Here is a 25,465-nt window from a genome sequence, read left to right on the forward strand (position 1 = left end):
ATAGAAATCTACTCGATTTTCTGAACAGAAGCAAAGACTGGAACCCAGGCTAGTAAAGTCTAAATACAGGTACATTTCAATATAACGTGTTATTTAATTTTATCCATGAAATATGGTGCTATATGGTCAAATATATTTCATATTTTTAAAAAATAAATATGAAACATAAATATGAAAGTGGGCGGAGTCAAAACTCATATTTATTTTAAGGGACTTCTTTCGCCATTTTGTTGAAAAAAATCTGATAAATAAATAAAAACTTTTTATTGAATTTTGTTTTGAAAACTATCTAGAATGATAGAAAATGGTCTAACTAAGAAATTAAATCCGGACACCAATATCTTTAATTCAGTAATTACAAGGTGCGAAAAAAAACTCAACAGTTTTTTTCCTATACGAATCAATGAAAAAACTGTACTGTACTGTTATATATCAATACAGTTTTCAAGTGTCCTGAGTATAATGGGTTAGTAAGAACAAAGGAAAAGTTCCAAACCATGACATAAAAATAACAAACGCCCCGTGATAGCATGACTTTTATCCAGAGGGGTGGGGAAAATAAAATTACGTGTACCGAAAAATTTGAGTCGGTGACCCCCTATTTTTTTCAGTCATTTAGACTGAGTATACATTTTAAAGTACGTTTAAAGAAAAAAATCAAACATTTATTTCAGGAATTTTTTAATAAGCCGATTAAAAGCCGAAAATGCGGCTAAACTGAACGTCAAATTTTACACAAAATTGACAATTTTCTTTCCATTTTTCAAACATTTTTCGGCGTAAAATGATAAATTTTATATCAGCTGAAAGAAAAAAAAATACGTTGGATGTTGTAAAATTAAAGATATTTTGTCCGCCAATGGCGTTGAAATACCCATATATATATATAATTATGATGTTTAATTCTAAAACTCTGTCATTTACTGTGTTTGTTTGTTTTGTTTTTACTTTATGTTAATTGTTGTTACCATTATACAAATCAAGTTTTAGTTTCTTTAACGTCTTTATTTGATCAGATTATTATTATTGTGATTTACATGTCATTTAACATGACCCTTGATTGGAAATTAAAGTTATTCTATCATGCAAATGCTAATCAGTTTTACTTCCTTAAAGCTTTTTTAAAGATACTTCTTGTTTTATTTGGCGTTACTGAACACCTGTGTGTGGAACATTTTATTTAACAAATATTCCGAACCATTCATTTCATTATTTAAAGTACGTTCTAAATAATTATTTTGAAGTTGGGCGAATCGTCACTAAACGGGTCGTTGAAGAGCGAATCGTTAGTGGGGCGAATCGTTTTTTTTTTTCACAGACATGACAGTTACTATCACACCGTATATAAACAATTGTGGATGGAAAAATGAACTTGCTCAACGTAATTAAACCTGTTGAGGTTGCCGAACTTTGTACTTTGCCTCAAACTTAATGATGTGTGACAGTTAAATAGATTCATTTTGCACAATATTTAGTTATGTATTTGTCTATCTGTAGAACACATGAAACGATGGACAAACGTTACGAATGATAAAATAAGTGATTTTGAGATCTATCAGTTTATTCACAGATATTCAACTCCATGGTTTATTTGATTTTGTTATTTTAATTACCACCATTAAATTCAAAACTAAAGCCTGTTACCGTACAACATTTATTTACATTCATAAATGAGACTGAAAAGATTACATTAAAAATAAATAGGAAAATGAGCATTGCTTTTAGAGAAGTGTTTGAAGAATTTGACAAAGTTAGCTTTGATAACAAATGTTTGACTAGAAATAATAGAATTTCAGATGCTTTTCATATTGGAGAAAAACTGCTTTTATCCAGCAACAACATGCGACCAAAGTCTAGATCAAAATCATCCGTAGGAAGTTATGGCATTTCTAAGCTTTTGTCACAGGATAATGAACTAAAACATCAGACTCCTATTTTAACTGCTGTAAATTTGCTTAATACAGACAGTGATATAGTAAAAGACAAAAATTCAAAGCATATTGGAAATGAGGAAATTTATAATGATGGCAACAGTAATGCACATTGTTATCCAGATACCTCAAATGAATCTCTAAAAAAAGGTAGGTTATTAACCAAACTTGTGGCCAAAACTTATTATCTTGTGGCTACAACAGTGACCTTATTATCTTGAGGCTTCAATATAATATCTTGTGGCCAAAACTTACTTTCTTGAGGACACATATTATTTTTAGCCATTGACAATGGTTGCTTCATCTTTGAACGAAAAATGAATCAATTGAAAATGGTGATTTGGTGTAAAGCAATCATAATTTTTTATATTTTATCATTTGCATTGGCCATCTCTCATCATTTTAAGTGATTTTGGATGTTCTTAACTTTAAACAAGAAATGCATGTAACATTTTTAATTGGAATTATGGTCATAAATCTCTGATCGGAATATGGATAATATATGGTATGGAGTGAAGCTATAAAATTTTATGATTTTTCAAACTTTTGATCTTTCATGTATAAAAAATTAAAGTTCAATATTGAGAAGTGTCATAGCATATGCATCTTGCCAGCCCTGAATTTCATATTTGAAAATAGGGAGTTTTTTGGGACAAGGAGAAGTGCATAATAAAAATTACATTTTTGGGAGTGTTGATGTCCCATTTGAAAATATTTCTTTTAAGTTTTAGATTGACCAAACATTAGGAATTATTTACGTTGAAATAAAACAATATGTTTAACATTATGTTCACTAAATTTCTGCTGCACAATTACTCCAGCGATATTACACTGCAAAATTCAACTTTAAAATCAATGAAGCAAACACATATATTACAAGCAGAGATCTGCCGAGGACGCGATTTTGCACCATTGGCGCTAAAAAAATGAGAATGGCGCAGGAAAACGGGCAGCAAAGGGCCAAGGGCGCATCTAAAATCAGTGCCAGATTTAAATGAAAACAAAACTATCTGCTGGGTCATTTAGTCATCCAGTCAAAACTGGTACCAACAGCAACACGTTACCCATTCCCCTGTAATAACGCATATTCTTGAGTTTATCCATTCCCCTAGCTTTTGTTCACTTTATCTACTTACCGCATTTCTTCTCATAATCCCTTTCCCACATGGATACTCATTTCTACTACCGTAAATTTAATCCAATACAAACAAACAAAAAAATTATACAACTACTTAATATTTAAAATGATTATCGGTAACTGAAAAAGTGTTGCCATTTTTAGAAAAGCTGTAAGTTACAGTATAATCTGACAGGTGTACAACTTGATTTCCCCTAAGGTCACTCAAGTTCACGATGAAGTGTAAAAAAATATGTCTATTTCGTCATCAGAATATTTGACAGGGTGATTAACCAATCAGGGAAACATTGGGCATGACTTTTTCCTGATCAAAAAGTCTGTCGGCAAGTGTCTTTGATGTATGCTTTCTACACAGAGGCATACAAGGAGTAATAAAATCCGTCAATATACATTGTGACAAGGACATTTGGTGCAAAGTAGTAACAATTAAATGGATAATGCACAGTATTAGACATTAGAAATTATGTGGATAAATTATGCAAATCAGATTTTTGAGCAGCCATTTGAAAAAATGTTTTGCCTGCAATTAATATTAGTTAGAAAAGTACTGTCTAGGCATTTTTTTTAATTATTGGTTATCTTCTCTGTTAAATACTGAATTATAAGTGAACCACTAGTCATAAAATATGATTTAATTTCCATTATAAAGGAAATTCAATTATCTACAAACTTTTTAACAGTCATTTAGGTCAATGTGTACTTATTTTCCAAAGGCCCATATTTTGGTCAAAATGGCCCATCATTTTCAGACCAAGTGGGCCCAGGGCCCAGTACTTTCAAATTCTCGGCAGATCTCTGTTACAAGACTTACCAACAAATGTACTTAGGGCTAAGTATGTCCCTTATTGGTCTTAATTGAAATGAATGACCTCTTAATTGTTTAATTGTTGTTTATTGATATTTATTCAACAACATTCGAAAGCACTCGTTAACTTCCAACACCCGCTCAATTGAATCACCGCATATTATGTTTTCCAATTTACACTAGTCAAAATACGTTTAACAGACCGTTTTGAAATAGGCAGAACGTGGACAATTTTTATTACTTGGAAAATTTTACATGTGTTTATCCAATTGTTTGCTTTTGCTTTTCTAAGCAAACTGGGCGAAATAAGAGAGACAAGGCAACTATTTTCGCCCAAGTTGCCTAGAAATGTGATCCCTTAGATTAACAGTTAGTATTTCACTACCTATGAAAAAAACCAATAAATTACCAGCATTTGAACCACATGATCTTCCGATAGAAGTAATTATTGACCCAATCTTAACAATTTAGCCTCAAGTTTAAAATTCATAACAAGTAACTTTTCATAGTTACTGGACATGATATTTTATATAAATAATGTATCAGGAAGCTTGATATTGAGTTATCTCTCCTGAAAGTGGTCTGAAAGATTTTTAAAAAAAACCCTCACTTTCAGGGGCAGATCCCGTCCCTAGATTTGCCACTAAAATGCCACCCTTTTCAATGGTGGAGTATTTAGACAATTTTCCACCAATAATGCCACCAAAACGCCACCCAAATCATGAAAATGGTGAAAAATTTGAGCAGGACTGATGTTATATAATTTTCCAGTTAATTCCACCTTTTTTTACACTAAATGCCACCAATGAGTGGAAAATTGGTGGAGTATTTAGACAAACTTTCACCATAATGCCACCATTATGCCACCTTAGGGTGGCAAACTCATTTTCCACTAGATGCCACTTGTTTCCACTTATTGTCACCATAATGGTGGAAAATTGGTGGAGTATTTAGACAAATTTCCACCATTATGCCATCATTGAGTGGCAAACTTATTTTCCACCAAATGCCACTTATTTCCACCTTTTGCCACCATAAGGGTGGAAAATTGGTGGAGTATTTAGACACTTTTCCACCATTTTGCCACCAGATAGTGGCAAATTCAGTTTCCACTAAATGCCACCTATTTTCACCCTTTCAGAAATTTTCCACCTTGTGGGTGGCAATAGCTGGAAACTGCTTGAAAGTCACCCTGTACCCTAAATTGGAAACAAACAAATTTTAAAAATAATCCTTTTTAATGTTTCCATATGAAATTATATATTGTCTCAAAAAATAGCAAAACATTAGTCCATTTATTTTCTTCAGTTTAACTTGCTATTCCTGGACGGTTTGAGTTCAGTCCTTTAGGTTGTCGGCAACTTTTCGAGCGCACAATCTAAAACAAAAAAAATTATGAATGATTAATACAATAATTAAAAACATAAGCTTACAATTTTATATGACTATTGGATATTTCTATATTCAATTTGAGTGCATAGATATGATTAAAATACTTTAAAAAACAGCACTGCAGACGTGGAAGAATCAGACTTTTCTTATTTACTCCAAGGCAGAAAATATACGCAGAATCAAAAATGATATTTTCATTCAGTTCATTAGTTACCTTCCAAGAACTTAAGTTTTGCCTTGTCTGCACAAGAAGGTCTGGGGTCAGACTCTCTGTTCCCTTTCCTCATACCAAACAATGAGTGGCCTTTAATCTCTTCTATATTGAATAGCATTCTGAAGAGCTTTGCTGTACCTTTCTCTTTTGAGGCATATGGCTTCAGTTCTGCCATCACTTGGTCCTAAAATATGATTAACAATATCAAATAAGTAAAGACAGAAAATGATTATCAATATCTAATATGTAAAGACAGAAAATGAAACACTTTTATAAGACCTTGGTATATGTATACAACTTTAAAATTTTAAAATAAGAAAGATATAAAGAAATACAACACATCAACACCAGTGCAGGTTGAGTAATTAATAATCTTCCAGTTTCAGTTCTTAACGAACCTTCATCAGGATAAATATTTGATAAAATTTTCAAGCTAAAATGTACAAAAACTCTAAAATTTGTAAAACAAAATGTAAATGCAAATTAAAGTGTCATAAAGAGTTTGAATTAAAGTAGGTTTGTAAATAGTGACTAATAGCTATATTTATCAAGAACTGAAAAGTGTCTTATTGGGTACTGTAATATTCTTTGTATATCTTATGTACTATTAAAGTTGGTCCATGCGATTCACAAATGTGAATATAATAAGAGAAAAGACACAAGTGTGTTCTAGTCAGTTTTATTATCTGGACTGATGCATTGGCGGGAAATCTCCCAGGATATAACATTCTACAGGCACAACGTGGTCAGTAGAAATTTACAGAAATGAGTATTAAGGTTAAAGGTCATATGAATATAAAATAACTCAATATCATTACATTTCCCTCTTTTTAAATACATAGCTGAATGGTATCCACATGTTAATAAATCATAAAGGAATATGGTTCAATTTAAAAATAACGTTAGAATAACACATGTTTAAATATCAATTAAGTAATCAGTTTATATAAACAAATATATGTTTATCAATAAATGTATGTGTTTATTCCAGTTTATATATTTTTTTCTTTATTGTTTATTTTTTTGTTTGTGATGTTTTCTTATTAGTAAACACTCAGTATACTTTTTTTCAATTGTTCACCATGTTCTCATTATAATATCGTTTGTTCAATTTCACTTCCCTGCCTGATCGTGTGTGATAATAGTGGTCAATTGGGCTGGGCTTATTGGAGGTCAATGAGTGGTCAGCATTGTGTGATTCTGAAATTTTTCCATTAATTGAGGGAGTGATAGGGTTATTAGCCAAAATGTTGGGGGAAAATTCCTGAATTTCTGGGAAAGTTTCTTCAGTTTTATTAAGCATTCGCCTATTTCTGCGGTAAATGCCACCTGCATGAGTTATTACAGAGTAGGATCGGTCATTGTGAATTTTTATCACTTTTGCTGGTTCCCATGACCTTGATGCGGACATATTCATTAAGTGTAAGAAGGGGTAGTTGCTTTGATGTTTTATCATAGCAACTTTTTTGTTTCTGCTTTATTTTTTGCATCTTTTCGCGTACCTGTTTACAATTTACTGTTTTGGGTTGTAACTGAGAATTTGTGGTAGGTAGTATAGATTTAGTTCTTCTACCCATTAGTAATTGATTTGGGGAGAAGCCACATTCAAGAGGGGTGTTTCTGTACTCAAGTATCGCGAGATAAGGATCTCGGTTACTCTCCTGAGCTTTCCTTAATATCCGTTTAATGATCGACACTGTTTTTTCGGCCAATCCATTACTGTTTGGGTGGAGTGGGCTGGATGTTATGTGGGAAAACCCCCAATCTTTTGCAAAATCTGAAAATATTTCAGAAGAGAATTGTGGCCCATTATCAGTGACAAGTTTGTCACAAATGCCATACCTTGCTAAGTGAACTTTTAGCTTTCTAATTATAGTAATGCTTTGCGTGTTAGGTAGAGCATCTACCTCAAAGTATCTACTATAGTAGTCTACAGTCAGCAAGTAGTCCTTACTGTCAAAGGAGAAGAGATCAGCGGCAATGTTTTGCCAAGGTCGGTCGGGCACGTCGTGGGGAGTTAATGGTTCTTTTGCGTTGGAATACCTGTACTTTTGACATAAAGCACATTTTAAAACATGATTTGTGATTTCTTTTGTCATACCAGGCCAAAACATTACGTCTTTAGCCCTTTGTAAACATTTTTCTACACCCATGTGACCTTGGTGCACTGATTCAATCACCTGTTTTCTTGCAGATACAGGTATGACGATTCTCTGTCCTCTGAATATAAGGTCATTTACAGACGACAATTCGTCCCTGTGGTTCCAGAACTCAATTATTTCTTGTTTACAGTCTGCACGTGAAACTGGCCATCCGTCAATAATAGTTCTCTTCAGAATCTGCATGCTCGTGTCATTTTGAGTTTCATGCCTGATTGATTCCAGTCTGTTATCGGTTATGTGTAACCCTTTCAACACTGTATGTACATGTAAGTCGAGACCCTCTAAATGTAATGTCTCTGGAAGCGGTTGTCTAGAAAGTAAGTCACTGATTGGTACTTGTTTTCCAGGAACGTGGCGTACGTCAAGGTCATATTTTGATAACTGTAACCGCATTCTTTGAAGTCTCGGTGGACATGCAGACAAACTTTTCAACATGATTGAGCTAATAGGTTTGTTGTCGGAGTGTACAATTACATGTCTACCGTATACATACTGATGGAAGCGCGTGCAACCAAACAGTATTGCTAACATCTCTCTTTCTATGTTAGCATAATTAGATTCAGTCTCTGTCAATGTCCTAGAAGCGAAGGCAACTGGGCGGCCATTTTGGATGATGGCTGAGCCGACCCCACGCATCGAAGAGTCAGATTCAAGAGTTACACTCTGTTTCGGGTCAAAATATGCAAGAACAGGGGTACTTGTGATTATGTTTTTCATTTTCGTAAATGCTTCTGTCTGGGAAAAATCCCAAACAAATTCTACATCTTTCTTTAGTAGGGATCTCATGGGGCTTGTGACCTCTGCTAGGTTTGGAGAGAATTTTTGCAGATAATTTGCCATACCAAGAACATTTTCAAGTTGCTGTCTATTTTCTGGTATTTTGAGGTTCATAATTGCCTCTATTTTACTAGGATCTGGCTTTAACCCTGTTGATGTTATAAGGTGACCAAAGAATGGGACTTCATTTACCCCGATGATACATTTGTCCGGATTGAACTTTACTCCCTTGGAATGTGCTCTTTCAAGGGCGTTACGCAAGTTTGCGTCATGTTCTTCACGTGTCTTCCCATATATCAAAATGTCATCTACTATGGCTGTTAGACCCTGCAATCCTTCAAAAATTTCATCTACTTTCTGCATGAATATGTCACTCGATGCAGATATGCCATATGGGAGTCTTAACCAACGGTATCTGCCGAATACCGTGCTGAAGGTTGTTAATAATGAAGACTGTTCATCAAGTTTGATGCTCCAGTATGCGTGTGTAATGTCAAGAATGCTGAAGTATTTTGCATCAGTCAGTCTTGATGTAACGTCGTCAATAGTACGCATTGGGTAGTGAGGTCGCCTTATAGCCTCATTTAAAGCTTTTGGATCAAGGCAAACTCTGAGTTTACCTGTCTTTGGTTTTTCTACAATGACTAGGGAGTTCACCCAGTCTGTGGGTTCAGTGACCTTAGTTATTATTCCATCATTCTCCATGCGCTGGAGTTCTTCGTGAAGCCTGTCCCTTAAAGCTTCCGGCACTCGCCTAGGTGCGTTTATTACAGGAACAGCATCACTCTTAGTGTGAAGTTTACATTCACCTGGGATAACCCCTACACCTTGGAATAAGTTCCCATACTCTGACATGACCCTTTGTTTATCTAATTCTGTATTTGACCTGTCTATTGAATAGGTGAGCTTTATCAGGCCTAAGTTAACAGACGATTGTAAACTTAGCAGCGGGACTGTCGGACTATCAACAACATAACATAATGACTCGCTAGTCTTGTTGTTGTAGCGCAATTGCAGATTTGTTATACCGCATACAGGTAACATGTTGCCTGTGTACGATGTTAATCTATTTTCTGCGATTTCAAGAGGTTGTTTTATCTTTAATTTCTCATAATGGCTCAATGGTAGAATATCTACCGCGCTCCCAGTATCTATCTTAAATTTAACAGGAATATGGGAAGGACCGACATTAATTGGTACAAAGGCACGATCAGGAGTAGAAGATGAAAATTTTACCATATCAACGTAATAATCCTGATTTTCCGATTGAACGTTGTCACTATAATTGTATTCAGAATATTTCACATTGTCAACGTTTTTATTTCTAGATCTGCAAACGCTTGCAAAATGATTTTGCTTTCCACATGCGTAACACGTTGAATGTTCAGCTGGACATTTTGACCCTGGTCTATGAGTGTTCTGTCCACATCGTTGACATTTCAGTGGTTTTCTTCCATCTTGTTTTTGAATGTTATGATAATTTCTGTGTTGTTGTTGTTGTTGTTTAGGTTGCTGAAATGGTTGGTTCTTGTATCCTTTATGTTTTGATTTGTGCTGCTTAACCAGGTGTACATCATTAGCTGCTGCCATTGATTGAAGTTGTTTCTGTGCATATTCGTGTGCTTGTGCGATTTGAATAGCATTTTCGAGTGTTAATCCCTCGCCTTTGTTTATCAACTTCTCTCGCACTTTTCCAGAATTTGTCCCAAAAACAATTCTGTCTCTGATCATTTCGTCCTTGTCTTTAAAGCTGCAATCTGCTGCACTTAGTCTTAGTCTTGTGATGAAGGCATCGATACTGTCAGTGCCTTGCACTTCATTGTTAAACTTGTACCTCGCAAATATCGGGTTCAAGGACGGCTGCACATGTGCTTTGAACTTTTCATAATAAGTCTGAAGATTTTCAGCATCATCGCCAGTGAAGGGTTCCCATGTAGCGTGAATGTCCCTGCCCTTGTCACCGACCCATATCAACAAATATGATATTTTTTCTTTCTTAGTTTTGTTCTTGAGCGGCCCTGTAAACATCAGTTCAACATGCCTTTGGAATTTAATCCATTGTTCAGGAAGATTTGACGCTTCCCAGTTTATAACTGGCACAGAAAGTCCTGTTAATTCCATATTTTGTTGTCTTATATTCCAACTATAAATTCTGACACCATGTAATATTCTTTGTATATCTTATATACTATTAAAGTTGGTCCATGCGATTCACAAATGTGAATATAATAAGAGAAAAGACACAAGTGTGTTCTAGTCAGTTTTATTATCTGGACTGATGCATTGGCGGGAAATCTCCCAGGATATAACATTCTACAGGCACAACGTGGTCAGTGGAAATTTACAGAAATGAGTATTAAGGTTAAAGGTCATATGAATATAAAATAACTCAATATCATTACAGGTACTGTGACACTTCTTTCCTATTAATTCTAAAATAACTTTGAATTAACAAGATACCTTTGTAAAGCCACTGAAGATCAAATGTGTTGCTCCAGGCTGCTCCTCATTGCTTTGTGTCTGCAAAATAATAATTCTTATTTAATGCTGTTTCTGTTATGAACTGTCATTCTCCTAATAGCATGTTACTCTAGACTGTCTAGTTATGGTTATATAATTATCTACTGCACCATGAAAGCTGAATTACAACAATGAAGGAATGAAACTTACTAATAAATCAGTTACTGTTAATCTGCTCCACATGTGACACACAATGAAAATTGTTTATAGCATGAAAGTTGTAGTAATAGGTACCTCAGGTTATCTATAGTTTGATTGATGTAATATTGTACATAATGATATTGTACTTACTGATTAGTTACTATAATTTTTTTCTCAAACTTAAAATTTCTAACATAATGTATTTAAGAAATGATGAAGATCTTCCTACATTCTTTATATTCCTACATTCTTTATATGTACATTGTACATGCAGCTTTCTTTTTAGTCAAGTTACAAACAAAACAAATATAAAACACAATTTTATACAATACCATATTTTTACTGTCAAAAAACTAAACAGTTTCTGCATAAATAACAATAATTATTGTATGTAAAAGTTGTTTACCTGAAACTTTGACTGGGAATGATTCTGCTGTTTATCTTCTTGTCTACACATTCACACTTCAGTTAAAACTTCTCATTTCTATTTACCACACTAATAAGACTTTAAATGTTTTCTTTGAGAAATCAAAAATATGCACCCTTACATTTTAAACAAAATATCTCCAGAATTGCTACAATATCAATAATTTCCTTTGTGTTTGCAAGCTTTAACTGACCTCAATTCCTTTGAATTCAAACTTTACAACGGTGTAACTGCATGGACAGTCCATTATAATTTTAAATTGTGAGGGATTTTCCAAAAACCATAGCACCCATCATTTTATTTTTTACATTTATTTGAATGTATAACTATATCTAATACCTAAATAGATTGAGTAGAATAAGCTTTTGAAAGATAATTTAGCATGCTATTTTAAGACAAATTCTACATAAAAACATGTATAATGTTGCCTCTCCCAAAATAATCAAATGGAACATTCTGGTCAGCATGAGTAAACTATTAACCCCCATTCATAGATTACTAGATAAGAGGGCTGTAGTTTTATCAGATCTGAGATGTATGCTGTGTTGTTAAATCTTAGAGGATGCAGTATTTACTAGCTAGTATTTACTTTACTTAACCTGATTATAAGAAATTATCAGGCATTATGAGCTATTTATTTTTCACACAATTATTTTTACAATAGATTTAAAGCCTCTGAAAGCATAGCACAAAAGATGTTAGAGACAATAATTTTAAACTCCACATATAACTAAATCTCATTTATGAGAAGTTACAATGCCAAGGAACCATAACTTTTTATTGCATGATTTGGGGTTTATTGCCATTTTTTACTTCTCTATGCTTAATTTTTGTCTTGGTCATTAAGCTTAAAAAGTACTGGAGATATTAATTTGAAACTTCACAGATATAGATCTTTTTGAGTAATGTGCTGTGTTTAAGAACCATAACTCTTTGCATACTTTTGGAGTTATTGCCCTTTGCATTTTTCACTTTAATTATTGTTAGCATTACATGAAAAGTGTTAGTACTCACCAGATATCAGTTTAAAGTAATATTGAAGAGACAATTTATTATGTCAATTAGAAGAAAAGACAAAAGTCAAACTTTATTCAAGATTGACATTAAATATCATAGAAGAAGCAACAAACTTTATGCAGAGATATGCATTTTCTGGGCATAGAAGAACATTTCAACTATTTAATTAATGTACAGATTATAACTAAAGAACAAAGTACACTTTAAAAGCCGTAATTTTATTTTACAAGCATAGAATGGAACATAAACATTTTGACTTGAAAGTCAAATTTTACATCCCTAAAGAAAAGTACTGCCATAAAAAATGGGAAGTTAAGTAACCCCATACTTTTCTAATTTTTCCTGATCATAATTATATGTGTTTAACGCCTGGAAAAGTGATTTTACGTCCAATTTCTGTGTCTTTTCCTGCTACTTTACAGCTGGAATTATCATACCGTTACTGTGAGGCAGTGACTTTGTATCAGAATTGTGTTCATGGCATTCTAGTATGTTTAAGAAATATGAGTTTCTGATAAAATTTTCTAACTGTTCAACTTCAATAAATTATATTTTTGATAAAAAGTTCACTTGATGCTTTGGTAGAGTACAAACTATAAACAGATTTATTTCAGTTTGGAGCTTTGACTTAAATAAATCTTAAACCCTGCAATGCACAATTATTAGATTTCTCAGTTTTTTCCACCAATTTTTATACAACCCAGAAAATAGTTAAGAGTTTCCCTTTTCGACTAAAAGTTATTCACAAAATTTTCTAAGTTTTTTTCCACTATTTTGCCACCCAGAAAATAGTTAGAGTTTCATTTTTCCACTAAAAGCCACTCATTTTCCACCTTCAAAATAAACTAAGTTTCATTTTTCACCAATTTCCACCCTTTTGCCACCATAAAAAAAGTCTATGTTCAAATTTCCACTCAATGCCACCTAAATCCCACCAAAGGATAGTGGCATTAGGTGGCAATTTTTTCACTACAGTGGAAAAAGAGTGGAATTTTGTCATTTTCTAGTTAATGCCACCTTTTTTACACTTAATGCCACCCTTTTCAGTGGAAATAGCTGGCAAGTAGTGGCAAATCTAGGGACGGGATAGCTCAAAAAGTCTTTTTCAACTTTATGTACCTCAAGAATCACTTAAAACTTTAAGAGGGGGTTGATAATAATTCATGGTCACTTTCCAAGACTCTAACATGGATTTCGAATGAAATAAGGCCCTTTGTGAACTCTTTGGTCAATATCCAAGACTGATAACTGTCATGTATATTATTAATTTGTATTTTTGTGAATGAAATCTTCCTCTTTGTTTATTTTTACATTATCCAGGCTGATGTTTTACTATAAAGCACTGACAATAGTCAAGCAATTTCTGTCAGGTATCAACAGCTCTTTAATATCATTTCTTTTGACAGGTAAAAGATCAAGAAAAAGGCTTGGTGCAACAGTTAAAAATAAAAAAGGAAAACAAGGTCGTGTTATTGATACAACTGTAATTGGAAGACATGAGAAGCAGTCATCTCTATCAACCCAGCATATCTTACCAAATACTCAAAGTGGGAAACCAAGCAGAATTTCAAGTGAACCATCCAGTAAGGGTCTACAAACTTCATTTTTGTCAAACAAAAGGCAAGATTCTGATGATGGTTTTGCCCAAAGTCAAGTACACAGTACACCATTTTCTAATGTACATAATTTGTACCCTCTTCGTGTTGCTAGTGCCAAAACTAACTCCAGTTCACTGCCTATATCTCACTATATGCAGGATAATCTAGCTTGTATTCCAAATACAACTGATTTAAACTCTCGCATTAGTATGGAGTCTCAGGTTCAGCCAGTAGTTATATATAAATTAGAAATGAATCCAAGAGTTAAATCAGCTACAAGTACTGCAGGTGAGAAAAATGCACTGGATAAAGAGAGGGATATCTCTAATGTTAACGAGGATATATCAGTAAATGCTGTATCCTGTAACTTACAGCATGTTCACAGATCAAGCAAAACTGTTATAAAATACCAACAAAATAGTTCATCTCAAGGACTCTCACCAGATTTACTTTCCAAACAGGCTGTTTTGACTTCTATTTATGGTGCAGTATATAACACAGCAGACAAACTGTCTGCACAGATGGAACAATTTAAAAAAGTGAAAAAAATCTTTTTGTCTGAGAAGCAATCTGGAACTATAAGAGAAAATGGAATGGAATTTCCTTGTGCACCACCAGCTACACCTACACCAGGTATAATAGTTGCTAAATTTTCAATCATTACATGTGCTTGAAGATACATTATTATTAATGCCCCTGGTGCTCTCTAGCTATTGAAACAATAGGTAACAGAAAATATATTCATTCCATCGCTCTTAGGCAGCTTTTAATTATTGTATGTACATGTAGCTTAAAGAATAATTGAAAGCCAGTGAGGCATTCATTTGTGAGGATGTCAGTTGACTATTTCTAGCTCAAGTTGTGATATGGGTTATCTGGGGTCAAAAACTAGGTTACACAGCCCAAATATGGAAAAACATTGTTAACACTCTAGTGATTATTTTCAGCCCAAATATCCTACAATGCATGATTTCTAGCTCAAGTATAATATAGATCATTAGGGGTCAATAACTAGGTCACACAGACATAATATGGGAAATGTTTGTTAACACTGTAGAGATTACATTTTCAGCCAAAATATCCTGAAATTTTGTTTGGATGATTTTTAGCTCAAGGTTTAAAAAATGGTGTCAAAAACTAGGTCACTCAGCCCAAATATGGAAAAATCATGAATTAACACTTTTTCAGATGCAGAATGGAATGTTGTGATATCTGCAGTTTAAAATTTACACATTATATCTGCTTAACAATATTAATTTTACCAGTCAATAAGAGCCTTAATAATCAGGTGAGTAATATAAGGGCCATCATAGTATTTTCTTTCTTTCAATATTGGAATAATAAACATGTTCCAGGCAAATATTTGTCAATTCTAATGGTAAATAACTTTCCTCTTTTCCCATTATGTTTGCAGAAATTTTTCTATTCAGTTTGGTTACATAGTGTAGCATTTTCTGAGAAAATATCTGGAAAAGTAAAAGAAAAATGTGTATGATAGGAATGCGTAGTTAAAATGAATAATATCCAATTGAATGGTAAATGTCTGGATGGTGAACTTTGTAAAATTGTTGCACGAGATCAAACATCTTTTCATGAGTTTGAGTTTCACAAGTTGTCTTTTTATGCTCCTGGGCATATAGTAATTGAACCATCCGTCTGTCTGTCTGTATGAGGTTACCCTAAACCAGCAATTTAATATATCTTAATTTCTACCTGTACCAAGGCTTCATAATTTCCACACTTACTTGTCAATACAAAGTACATAATTTCTTTTTAAAAAAATAGGGCCTTGTATGGTTAATCTATTCCAGCAAGTTGGATTTATTTTGAATTTCTCCTAATTACTTCATGTATTTAATAATATCTTTCATATTTGGCAGGTACACCTTTAATGGTCCTCTAACTTTTTGTGGAGAAATGGGTCACTAGGGTTAAGATAGCTGGTGTAAAAAATAAATTTATATACTTTTGCTCATACAGCATTTATTTTTTAATTGATGTCTTTCTTGTTTATTACTGACATGCGTAGGGAGGTCCTCTTACTTGGAATATAGTTAATGGTCATTTGGATCAAGGTCAAGGTCACCAATGCCAGAATAGAAGTGTAACCTATATCTATTGCCAAATGTCTTTTGTATTTGGTAGGGACATAAATTGAAAATTATTCTACTTTTGGATGGAGTTAGGATCATTTGGGTCACGGTCACCAGTGCTAGAAATAGATTTTTACACTTTTGTCCATACAGCCTTTATTTATTAACAGATGCCCTTCATATTTGGTAGGAAGATAACATCTCTTGTTTAAGCTATGTCTCTCATATCTGTTATAATTGATAATTTCTAACTGTCACAAAGCTTTCTTAATTAACAATTTGTAAATGACCATGACACACCATTTCAAAATATATGCACGATTAGAGTGTTATTGTGGTAATCCTTACAACATGCTTACTCTGAAGGGTACTATTAAATGTAATGAAAAACATCCCTTTATACTTTTAATGCATGGGTCTGTATGATTGTTTTTTCATTAAAGACAGTATGTAATATTGTTATATATGCATGAATATATATGTAATAACCCTCATAAAAAGCCTATTTAAGTACCTTTCTTAAATACGTTGACCTGATTTTTATTTGATTAAAAAAGAAACCTGTAAAACATAGGGTAAATCTTTATATAGACACTTATTGTCATTCCTAAAACATAGTCTAATATAGAACATTGTTTAATATTTTCAGATTTGATGAAGAAGCACGAATATATTCCATGTATGAGTGATATAAGGGTAAGAATTTTTTCATAACAACATCATAGTTGATAAAATATTTTATGTGAAGATAGTGGAATTGCAGATTAATTGTTAACAGAGTAAAACTCAAACTATTTTCGAATTGTGCAGTTTTAGAGCTTAGATATTTGGCACCTTGTTGTCCTCTGCAAAAGTTGTATAAATCATGTCCATGGGGTCAAATATACCCCCACAAAGAAAATTTTGCAATTGGAGTAAATGTTGATCTGTAGATTGGTCTGTTGGTTTTATGGTTTTAAATTTGACATATAGGATACATCAAAGGAATGCACAGGTCAAGTTCGGATTTGTTTTTGGTTCAATGATTTTTGGCAGAGAAATGTCAGTTTAACTTTTATTGGCATGGTCACATCATTTTATGTGGTGCAAAAATATTGAACCTTGATGCTGGTATCGAAATATATATTTGTATCATAATTGATTTATTTTTTTCATAGTTTTATCTTCCCTTTGTATCCAGTATTTAATTATTAATCCTCTGACAGCTCTTGTATGTATATGGGGGTGATGGATTTTTCTCATTTATATATTATTCTTCTCTATTAAAGCCATGAATGCTAAAACTTGGATATTGACCATGAAATTGTGTAGTAAACTAATCTACCAAATTTGTTCAAATTATAGCCCTTGAGTCTTAATTATATCCCCACATAGAATGGTCATGGATTTCCCTTATTTATTTATACTTCAACCTTCAACCCTGTGACCTATTTTGTATAACTACTTACAAAGTTTAGGGGGTTATATAGGAGTCAGCTTATGGATTGGTCAGTCAGTTGGTCCGTTGGTCCGTCGGTCGGTCAACATCATGGTTTCTGGACAATAACTAGAGTTTGGAATGAGGTATTGTAATCAAACTTGGTATATAGCAACCTTATGTGAAAACCCAGGTCAATTTTGCATTTGGACCCCCTGGGGTCAAGGTCACTGTTACTAAAAGTAGAAAAATGGTTTCCGGACAATAACTAGATTTTGGAATGAGGTATTGTAATCAAACTTGGTGTATAGCAACCTCATATTAAGACCTCGGTTGGTATTGCATTTAGACCCCCTTGGGTCAAGGTCACTGTTAATTAAAAAAAGAAAAAATGGTTTGCAGACAATAACTAGTTAGAAATGAGATATTGTATTCAAACTTAGTGTATAGCAAGCTTATATGAAGACCCCGGTTGGTATTGGATTTGGACCCCCTGAAAATTGTGTCTCTTTAATTACTTTTATATGTATAACTAATATTCATAACATTAAAATTTCAGTCTCAAAGGGCAGTAAAAAGTAGATTACAAGAGATGGAAAAAGAAGCTGCTAAAAAGCAAGAGAAACGAAAAGAGGCAAATGTTAAACTTGAAAAACAACAGCAGAAAGAAAAAGAAAAATTAATTAAGGTTAAACAAAGGAGAGAGGTAAATTTCATTTTTTCACCATGACACCAAATATTACAGCAACAGTGATAGATTGAGATAATTATACATAATTTTCTATTGGAGGGTAAAATATACATGTATGTTGTATTTAACAGTAATAAAAGTTACTTTTATGACCAGCATCAAGGACAAAACATTTTGGAAATTGTGTATTATCTGCATAGTAAGGAGGCCTGTCTAACAGTTTCAAAGCAATTTGTGAGTTTTGTTGTTCATGAGGTAATGTTTGAATTCAGATGCTCTCTTGCTCAAGTTTGAAAACAAAATATCTGATGTAAAAAACTAGGTCCTACAACCCAAATATGGGAAATCCTTGTTAACACTCTCAAGGCTACTATTTTGGCCCAAATGTCTTGAAATATTGTCAGAAAAGTTGTTTCAATGATTTCTATCAGATTCTTTAGTTCGTTCGAACCCCCTCCGTGGTCGAGGGGTTAGAGTCGATGACTTCTAATCCAGTTACCTGTCTGGCATGGGTTCGATCCCCGGGAGATGCTTTGGTAGTTTAGCGCGGAGGAAGGTAGTCAAGTACTGGTGTAACTCTCATGGTTAGGAAACTACCTGCCTATATGACTGAAATACTGTTGGGAAAAGGCGTAAAATGAAACAAACAAAATCTTAAGTTCGATTATAAGTCCTGTGGTATCAAAAACTAGGTGACAGCACATAACAAGAGCACCGCTAGGTGGAGCAAAATATGCCCGAAGTGATTTTTTTGTAAGGATGAAACATTTGTAAGACATGGGAATTTAATAAAGTATTACCTCCTTCAAATAGCAATCCTTTGAAGTTTGAATATTGTGGGCAATTCTGCCAAATGAGCCTTGCACAAACCAGAAAATTCAAGTGGTCCGACGGACCAGTGCATTTTAAAATTAGGTGGTCCTTGCCAAAATCAGGTGGTCTCGGACCAACGGACCACCGCTAATGTCGAGGCCTGTATTGTATTCAAACTTAGTGTATAGCAAGCTTATATGAAGACCCCGGTGGTATTGGATTTGGACCCCCTGAAAATTGTGTCTCTTTAATTACTTTTATATGTATAACTAATATTCATAACATTAAAATTTCAGTCTCAAAGGGCAGTAAAAAGTAGATTACAAGAGATGGAAAAAGAAGCTGCTAAAAAGCAAGAGAAGCGAAAAGAGGCAAATGTTAAACTTGAAAAACAACAGCAGAAAGAAAAAGAAAAATTAATTAAGGTTAAACAAAGGAGAGAGGTAAATTTCATTTTTTTACCATGACACCAAATATTACAGCAACAGTGATAGATTGAGATATTTATACATAATTTTCTATTGGAGGGTAAAATATACATGTATGTTGTATTTAACAGTAATAAAAGTTACTTTTATGACCAGCATCAAGGACAAAACATTTTGGAAATTGTATATTATCTGCATAGTAAGGAGGCCTGTCTAACAGTTTCAAAGCAATTTGTGAGTTTTGTTGTTCATGAGGTAATGTTTGAATTCAGATGCTCTCTTGCTCAAGTTTGAAAACAAAATATCTGATGTAAAAAACTAGGTCCTACAACCCAAATATGGGAAATCCTTGTTAACACTCTCAAGGCTACTATTTTGGCCCAAATGTCTTGAAATATTGTCAGAAAAGTTGTTTCAATGATTTCTATCAGATTCTTTAGTTCCTTCGAACCCCCTCCGTGGTCGAGGGGTTAGAGTCGATGACTTCTAATCCAGTTACCTGTCTGGCATGGGTTCGATCCCCGGGAGATGCTTTGGTAGTTTAGCGCGGAGGAAGGTAGTCAAGTACTGGTGTAACTCTTATGGTTAGGAAACTACCTGCCTATATGACTGAAATACTGTTGGGAAAAGACGTAAAATGAAACAAAATCTTAAGTTCGATTATAAGTCCTGTGGTATCAAAAACTAGGTGACAACACATAACAAGAGCACCGCTAGGCAGAGCAAAATATGCCCGAAGTGATTTTTTTTGTAAGGATGAAACACTTGTAAGACATGGGAATTTAATAAAGTATTACCTCCTTCAAATAGCAATCCTTTGAAGTTTGAATATTGTGGGCGAGATGGAACTTAAGTTATGCTCCAGAAACTGTTTTCAGTTTTAAGGTAATAGTGACCTTGACCTTTGACCCCAAATTCAATAGAGGTCTTCTACCCAATATGGACAATCATCCTATGAAGTTTGAACACTGTGGGCCAAATGGAACTTAAGTTATGTTCAAGAAACTGTTTTCAGTTTTAAGGTAATAGTGACCTTGACCTTTAACCTTGTGACCCCAAAATCAATAGGGGTCTTCTACCCAATATGGACAAACATCCTATGAAGTTTGAATACTGTGGGCCTAATGGAACTTTAGTTATGCTCTGGAAACCAAATTGCTAACGGACGGACGTTCTGACGCCAGGGGGTATAACATAATATGCCCGAAATGCTTTCGGGCATATAAAAAGGCATATATAGAAAAACCTTATTAACATTTGCACTATTTCAGGTGTAAATATTAATTTTATGATATCAGTTTTAGTAAATGACATTATGTCTGCCTATCATTCATTGCTAACTTGTAATTCAGAACCTTAATAATCAGGTGAGCGATATAAGGGCCATGATGGCTGTCTTGTTTCAAATTATTGGCCCCACTCGGGGAGAAATAGATATCCTTATATGTATATAGTAACTTTAAAAACTTCTTCTACATCCTTCCAGGCTTTAGCTTAGACATTTGGCTTGAAACATTGTCTAGTGGACCTCTACCAAGTTTGTTCAAATTATAGCCCTGGGGTCTAAAAAGGCCCCAACCCCTGGTAGTCATGAATTTTCGTAATACTTCTGTAGAAAAAAACTAACAAAAGCTAGAGCTTAGATATTTGGCATGGAACATTATATTGTTGACCTCTGCTAAATTTTTAGAATTGTAGCCCTGGCCAAATTGGCTCCACCTTTGAGGGGTTCATGGATTTTCCATATATGGATATTGAACAATGACTTCCTTTTCATTAACCATTGCTTTTCCTTAGCAACCATTGACTTCCATATCAACCAATGACTTTCCATAGCAACCAGTGACTTCCATAGCAAAAACAAGATTGCATTTGTAAAAAATGCTATGCCACCGCATAAATACAACACTAAAATAGTAATGTAGGAACACATTTTTTTTGTTTTGACCCCAGGGCTTTAATTTGAATAATCTTGCTAAAGGTTCACTACACAATGTTTACTGCAAAATGTCTCACCTCTAGCCTTTGTCAATTCGAGAAGATGATTTTTTAAAGTTTTTACTATCTACATGTAAGGAAAACCTATGACCCCGGGGCAGGGCTAGTTTTGACACTAGAGGCAAAATTTGAACAACTTTGGTAGAGTACCTATAGATGATTTTACCCAGCAACCTACTTTTTGGTAGTAAGAGCTTTGTGTATGAAATTTTTACTACATGCACAGGTTTCCAGCTGCAGATTTGAACTTTGATTTCAGTTGACATAGAAGTCTGCTTAGTCATGTTTTCAGAATTATGCCCTCTTTTCTATGTTGCTTTTATTTACTGTCCAGCACTGAGAAATGTGGACCACAGTTTATGGGGTCAGGCCTTGATTAATTACTATGCAGAGCTGAGTTATTTTGTATGAAGTATCACTTTGTGGTCCTCAACAAATAATGCATTGTATATAAATTATGGTAATTTTTTGGTACAACCTTTAGGGTTACAAAGTTTACACAGGCTTCTATAGGAAAATGCATTTAAATCTTCGTCTGTTAAACTGCATCTTCCTGAGCTTAGATTTTTAAACATATGTCCAAGCCTTGTGGACCTCTGCAAAATTTATATAAATCATGCCTGCATGATCTATGAGGCACCTAAATGTGTTCCAATTACTGGAATCTCTGCATCACTTAACTCCAAGCAGGTGAGGTGGATTTTACCTCTGGTGTTGCTTTAAGTTTGTAACACTGAGGTTAGCCAAAATCATCTTTCCAGTTTTGGCACAATATGATCTAAATTTTGTTGGTGTGCTGTAGAACGAAACAAAACAAACAAATAATGACCCAGAGGTAAAAATTACCCAGTCCCAGGGACAGAAATAGACTATTGAATATTACAAGACTTAGAGCTTAAATATTTTGCATGTATTAGTATCTTGTGGTCCTCTGCAAAAGTGACATGTATATCTAAATTTAATTTATGAAGATATTTATTGGAAAAGCGAATTTAAACATACCTCTATGAAATAACATTTATAATAGCATTGCATAGTAGTAGACCTCAAAAAATCTTCTCCTCAGAAATACAGTACATGGCCTAGTTAGCATGCTAGCCTAATAGATCTCTACTGAGCTCTATTAACAAAATGCCCAGACCCAAATGTTACACACTTACATGTACCTGTTTATGACCTTTTCCAGCAGTTGATCTCAGGTGAGCGATCTAGGGCCATCATTACCCTCTTATTTTGATAAGAAATCATTATGAGTTTCTTTTCGTTTGTTTATAAATTTTTGCTTTTGTTTATTTCAGATATATGCGTTGAACAAAGTTATGACAGATCTTGAAAATAAACGATTCATGGACTTTTGTCAAGGAAAAGGATTGAATGAATTATAGCATTTAATTAAAATTATTAAGTGTGTGTTCGTAAGTGTGTTGTTTTTTGTAATAAAAAAGAATGTCAATATCTTTTAAAAGAAACAAAAACCTTTATATTGTCTAATTGTAATAAAGGTGAGTAAATGGAGCAGTGGTGATTTGTCAAAAACAAGTAACATTGGACAGTGTACATGGTGTAAAGAGACTCAGCCGACCCCCATTGAAATAAACATGTATAATTGTGGACAAATAAATATTTTTATTTATGTTAATGGAGTATTCAGGTTTTAGAAAGGTTGATCTTCCTACAGGTACATAAGGAAGCAGAATTTCAAAATCTAGCAGCATGTTTACTCATAGTTGTCGTTACGCTGTTCATTGTTGCCCCTCCCCCTTGTACCTTGAAGTATAAACGATATACCCTAGTCAAAAACTGCTTAATGGTACCCAGAAATACTTACATATATTGGTACTAGGTTATAAAAATACTCCCAGATTTGCTCCTGCTGTGTTATAAACACAAGGAAAAATGCAGTTTGTCTGCAATATTGGAAGCAGAAACGCTGTTAAGGTCCACATTTGGGTTCACCAGAAAAAACATAGTTAGGCAGCATACACATGTGACACCTGCAACATGAGCATTCAATGAAAGAAGCAATTTGAAGACATATGGCTATACACTGAGGGCAGAAGAACTACACCTGTCCTTGTGGGAAGAGGTTCATGCATAGATCTAACTTGAACAACATTTTAAGAGATGCCACCCAAGGATTTTGACTTTGCTGTAAAAACGTTTCACAAAATACTTGACAGGGACATTACCAGTGTGATTTATCTCATGCACGAACTTTAATAGCCTTTTCACACGTTTTGCACATGTAAATAATAGAAATCCATCCTGAAAACAATATTAAAAATAAAAAGATGTTAACTACATTTTAAGAGCATAAAACTCAATTAAAACCCCATCAACTTCGTTAATATAAAGACAAAGAAAATAAAACACAATATGCTTTCATGAAGCCATGTTTTATATTTGGGTTTCCTTTACTACACACTTTTCTGTTATATTGGTTTTGCTTCTGATAAATTCACCAACACAATCTAAGTTTAGATATTAAAGGTAAAAAATATGAACTAAAGGTGTTATTGGCGTTTACGTAGAAACAAGAGATTAATGTAAGAATGGCACTGATAATTCAGTATTTTTTGAAAACAACTGATTAAGCAACAAAAGTAAAATATCATAAATTAAGTTATTTTCTCTTTTAAATATACATATACACTTTTATCTCCTTTCAATGTATATGTATTAGAAACTGTGCATAAAACTATAAGTACTGTGCTGTTTACTTTCCGGAAATTGCTCGTTTTACACAAAGAACATTTTACACTAAGGATCTTTCAACAAGATTAAATATGGACTGCTACGAGAAAAGATCAATACTCTGTTTGATTTTGTGTTTTTAGTGAAGAAAGAAAGCTCATTTTCATTCATTTTGGTACCAAATTATAACGTCTCGTGTGATTTACTAAAAAACTAATTGTGTATTTTTCATGCAATGTTTTCCAAAACCATAAAACAGGAGAATGCATTTGGAATTGGTATTTGAAGAAAGTTACTGTGCATATGACTATAGATTAGGTCTAGTTTGGATTTAGAAAACATTTGTCTTTTAAATATATCAAAATATTGAAAAAGTTACCAAGGCTCAACAGTCACTAATTCGTTTGTATTACTTTAAAAAGTCACATAACCTCTGCCCTGTTAACTTTATATAACAAATAAAACAGAATTGAACTTGAAATTTATGTTGCATTAATTCATGTAGTTGGTACCGTAAAATTCCTATTAAAGGCCCCGGGGGGCTAAACATTTTCCAAAAGAGGGGCTATTATTAAAACACTTTTTTCCTAAATCCAAAAATCATTGTAAATACATTTAGTGTAAGCAAGTGTTGGTAATAGCATTAAAAAATGTTAAGGTTTTAAAGTTCATATGATACATTTTTGTGTTTACTTAAAAATAAAATGGATTCTGAATGATTTGAATAAAATTATGGATTTACTCATGAGTTCAGCACAGATCAGAAGATTTTTTCCATATCAAAAAGCCTGGGGGGCCTTTATTAGGGCAGGGGCGTTTATTAGGAATTTTACGGTATGTATCAGTATTTACTGGTTACTTTGGTAAGAAACGCGTCATATATCTTCAATAATGCATGTAAGCTTAAGCTATGGTCATAGCTGATGCATATGTTAGATAAAGCTATGGTCATAGCTGATGCATATGTTAGATAAAGCTATGGTCATAGCTGATGCATATGTTAGATAAAGCTATGGTCTACACTGATGCATATGTTAGATAAAGCTATGATCTACGCTGATGCATATGTTAGATAAAGCTATGGTCTACGCTGATGCATATGTTAGATAAAGCTATGATCTACGCTGATGCATATGTTAGATAAAGCTATGGTCTACACTGATGCATATGTTAGATAAAGCTATTGTCTACACTGATGCATATGTTAGA

At 33.7% G+C, this 25,465-nt stretch overlaps 2 protein-coding genes and 1 long non-coding RNA gene across 3 annotated transcripts; 2 read left to right on the forward strand and 1 right to left on the reverse strand.

Moving 5' to 3' along the window:
• Positions 1 to 1,316: 1,316 nt before the first annotated feature.
• Positions 1,317 to 18,429, forward strand: LOC132748880 (uncharacterized). The gene is made up of 4 exons (XM_060738539.1): positions 1,317 to 2,081; positions 13,931 to 14,755; positions 16,865 to 16,911; positions 18,192 to 18,429. The coding sequence occupies exons 1-4, from the start codon at positions 1,709 to 1,711 to the stop codon at positions 18,360 to 18,362; spliced, it is 1,416 nt and encodes a 471-aa protein (XP_060594522.1). The 5' UTR covers positions 1,317 to 1,708; the 3' UTR covers positions 18,363 to 18,429.
• LOC132748878 (uncharacterized) lies at positions 4,680 to 11,812 on the reverse strand. Its single transcript, XM_060738538.1, has 4 exons — positions 11,487 to 11,812; positions 10,880 to 10,939; positions 5,481 to 5,664; positions 4,680 to 5,252 (listed from the first exon to the last, which is right to left on the reverse strand). The coding sequence occupies exons 1-4, from the start codon at positions 11,535 to 11,537 to the stop codon at positions 5,221 to 5,223; spliced, it is 327 nt and encodes a 108-aa protein (XP_060594521.1). The 5' UTR covers positions 11,538 to 11,812; the 3' UTR covers positions 4,680 to 5,220.
• Positions 18,430 to 19,180: 751 nt separating the features above from the next.
• Positions 19,181 to 22,972, forward strand: LOC132748881 (uncharacterized). The gene is made up of 2 exons (XR_009628330.1): positions 19,181 to 19,579; positions 22,861 to 22,972. It is a non-coding gene; the product is annotated as an uncharacterized LOC132748881 (long non-coding RNA).
• The last annotated feature ends 2,493 nt before the right edge of the window (positions 22,973 to 25,465 follow it).

Source organism: Ruditapes philippinarum, unplaced genomic scaffold (assembly GCF_026571515.1).
Source record: "Ruditapes philippinarum isolate M1 unplaced genomic scaffold, ASM2657151v2 ctg1320_1_1_1_1, whole genome shotgun sequence".
Taxonomy (NCBI): Eukaryota; Metazoa; Mollusca; class Bivalvia; order Venerida; family Veneridae; genus Ruditapes; species Ruditapes philippinarum.

Bases quoted from the DNA above. Each gene is read 5' to 3' on its own strand.
- LOC132748880 (XM_060738539.1), top strand. From the start codon at position 1,709: ATGAGCATTGCTTTTAGAGAAGTGTTTGAAGAATTTGACAAAGTTAGC. The intron at 14,756-16,864 runs GTATAATAGTTG...TAATATTTTCAG, and splicing joins ACCAGCTACACCTACACCAG to ATTTGATGAAGAAGCACGAA. The intron at 16,912-18,191 runs GTAAGAATTTTT...TTAAAATTTCAG, and splicing joins CATGTATGAGTGATATAAGG to TCTCAAAGGGCAGTAAAAAG.
- LOC132748878 (XM_060738538.1), bottom strand. From the start codon at position 11,537: ATGTGTAGACAAGAAGATAAACAGCAGAATCATTCCCAGTCAAAGTTT. The intron at 5,665-10,879 runs GTATCTTGTTAA...ATCATATTTTAG, and splicing joins TCTTCAGTGGCTTTACAAAG to GACCAAGTGATGGCAGAACT. The intron at 5,253-5,480 runs GTAACTAATGAA...TTTTTGTTTTAG, and splicing joins AAAACTTAAGTTCTTGGAAG to ATTGTGCGCTCGAAAAGTTG.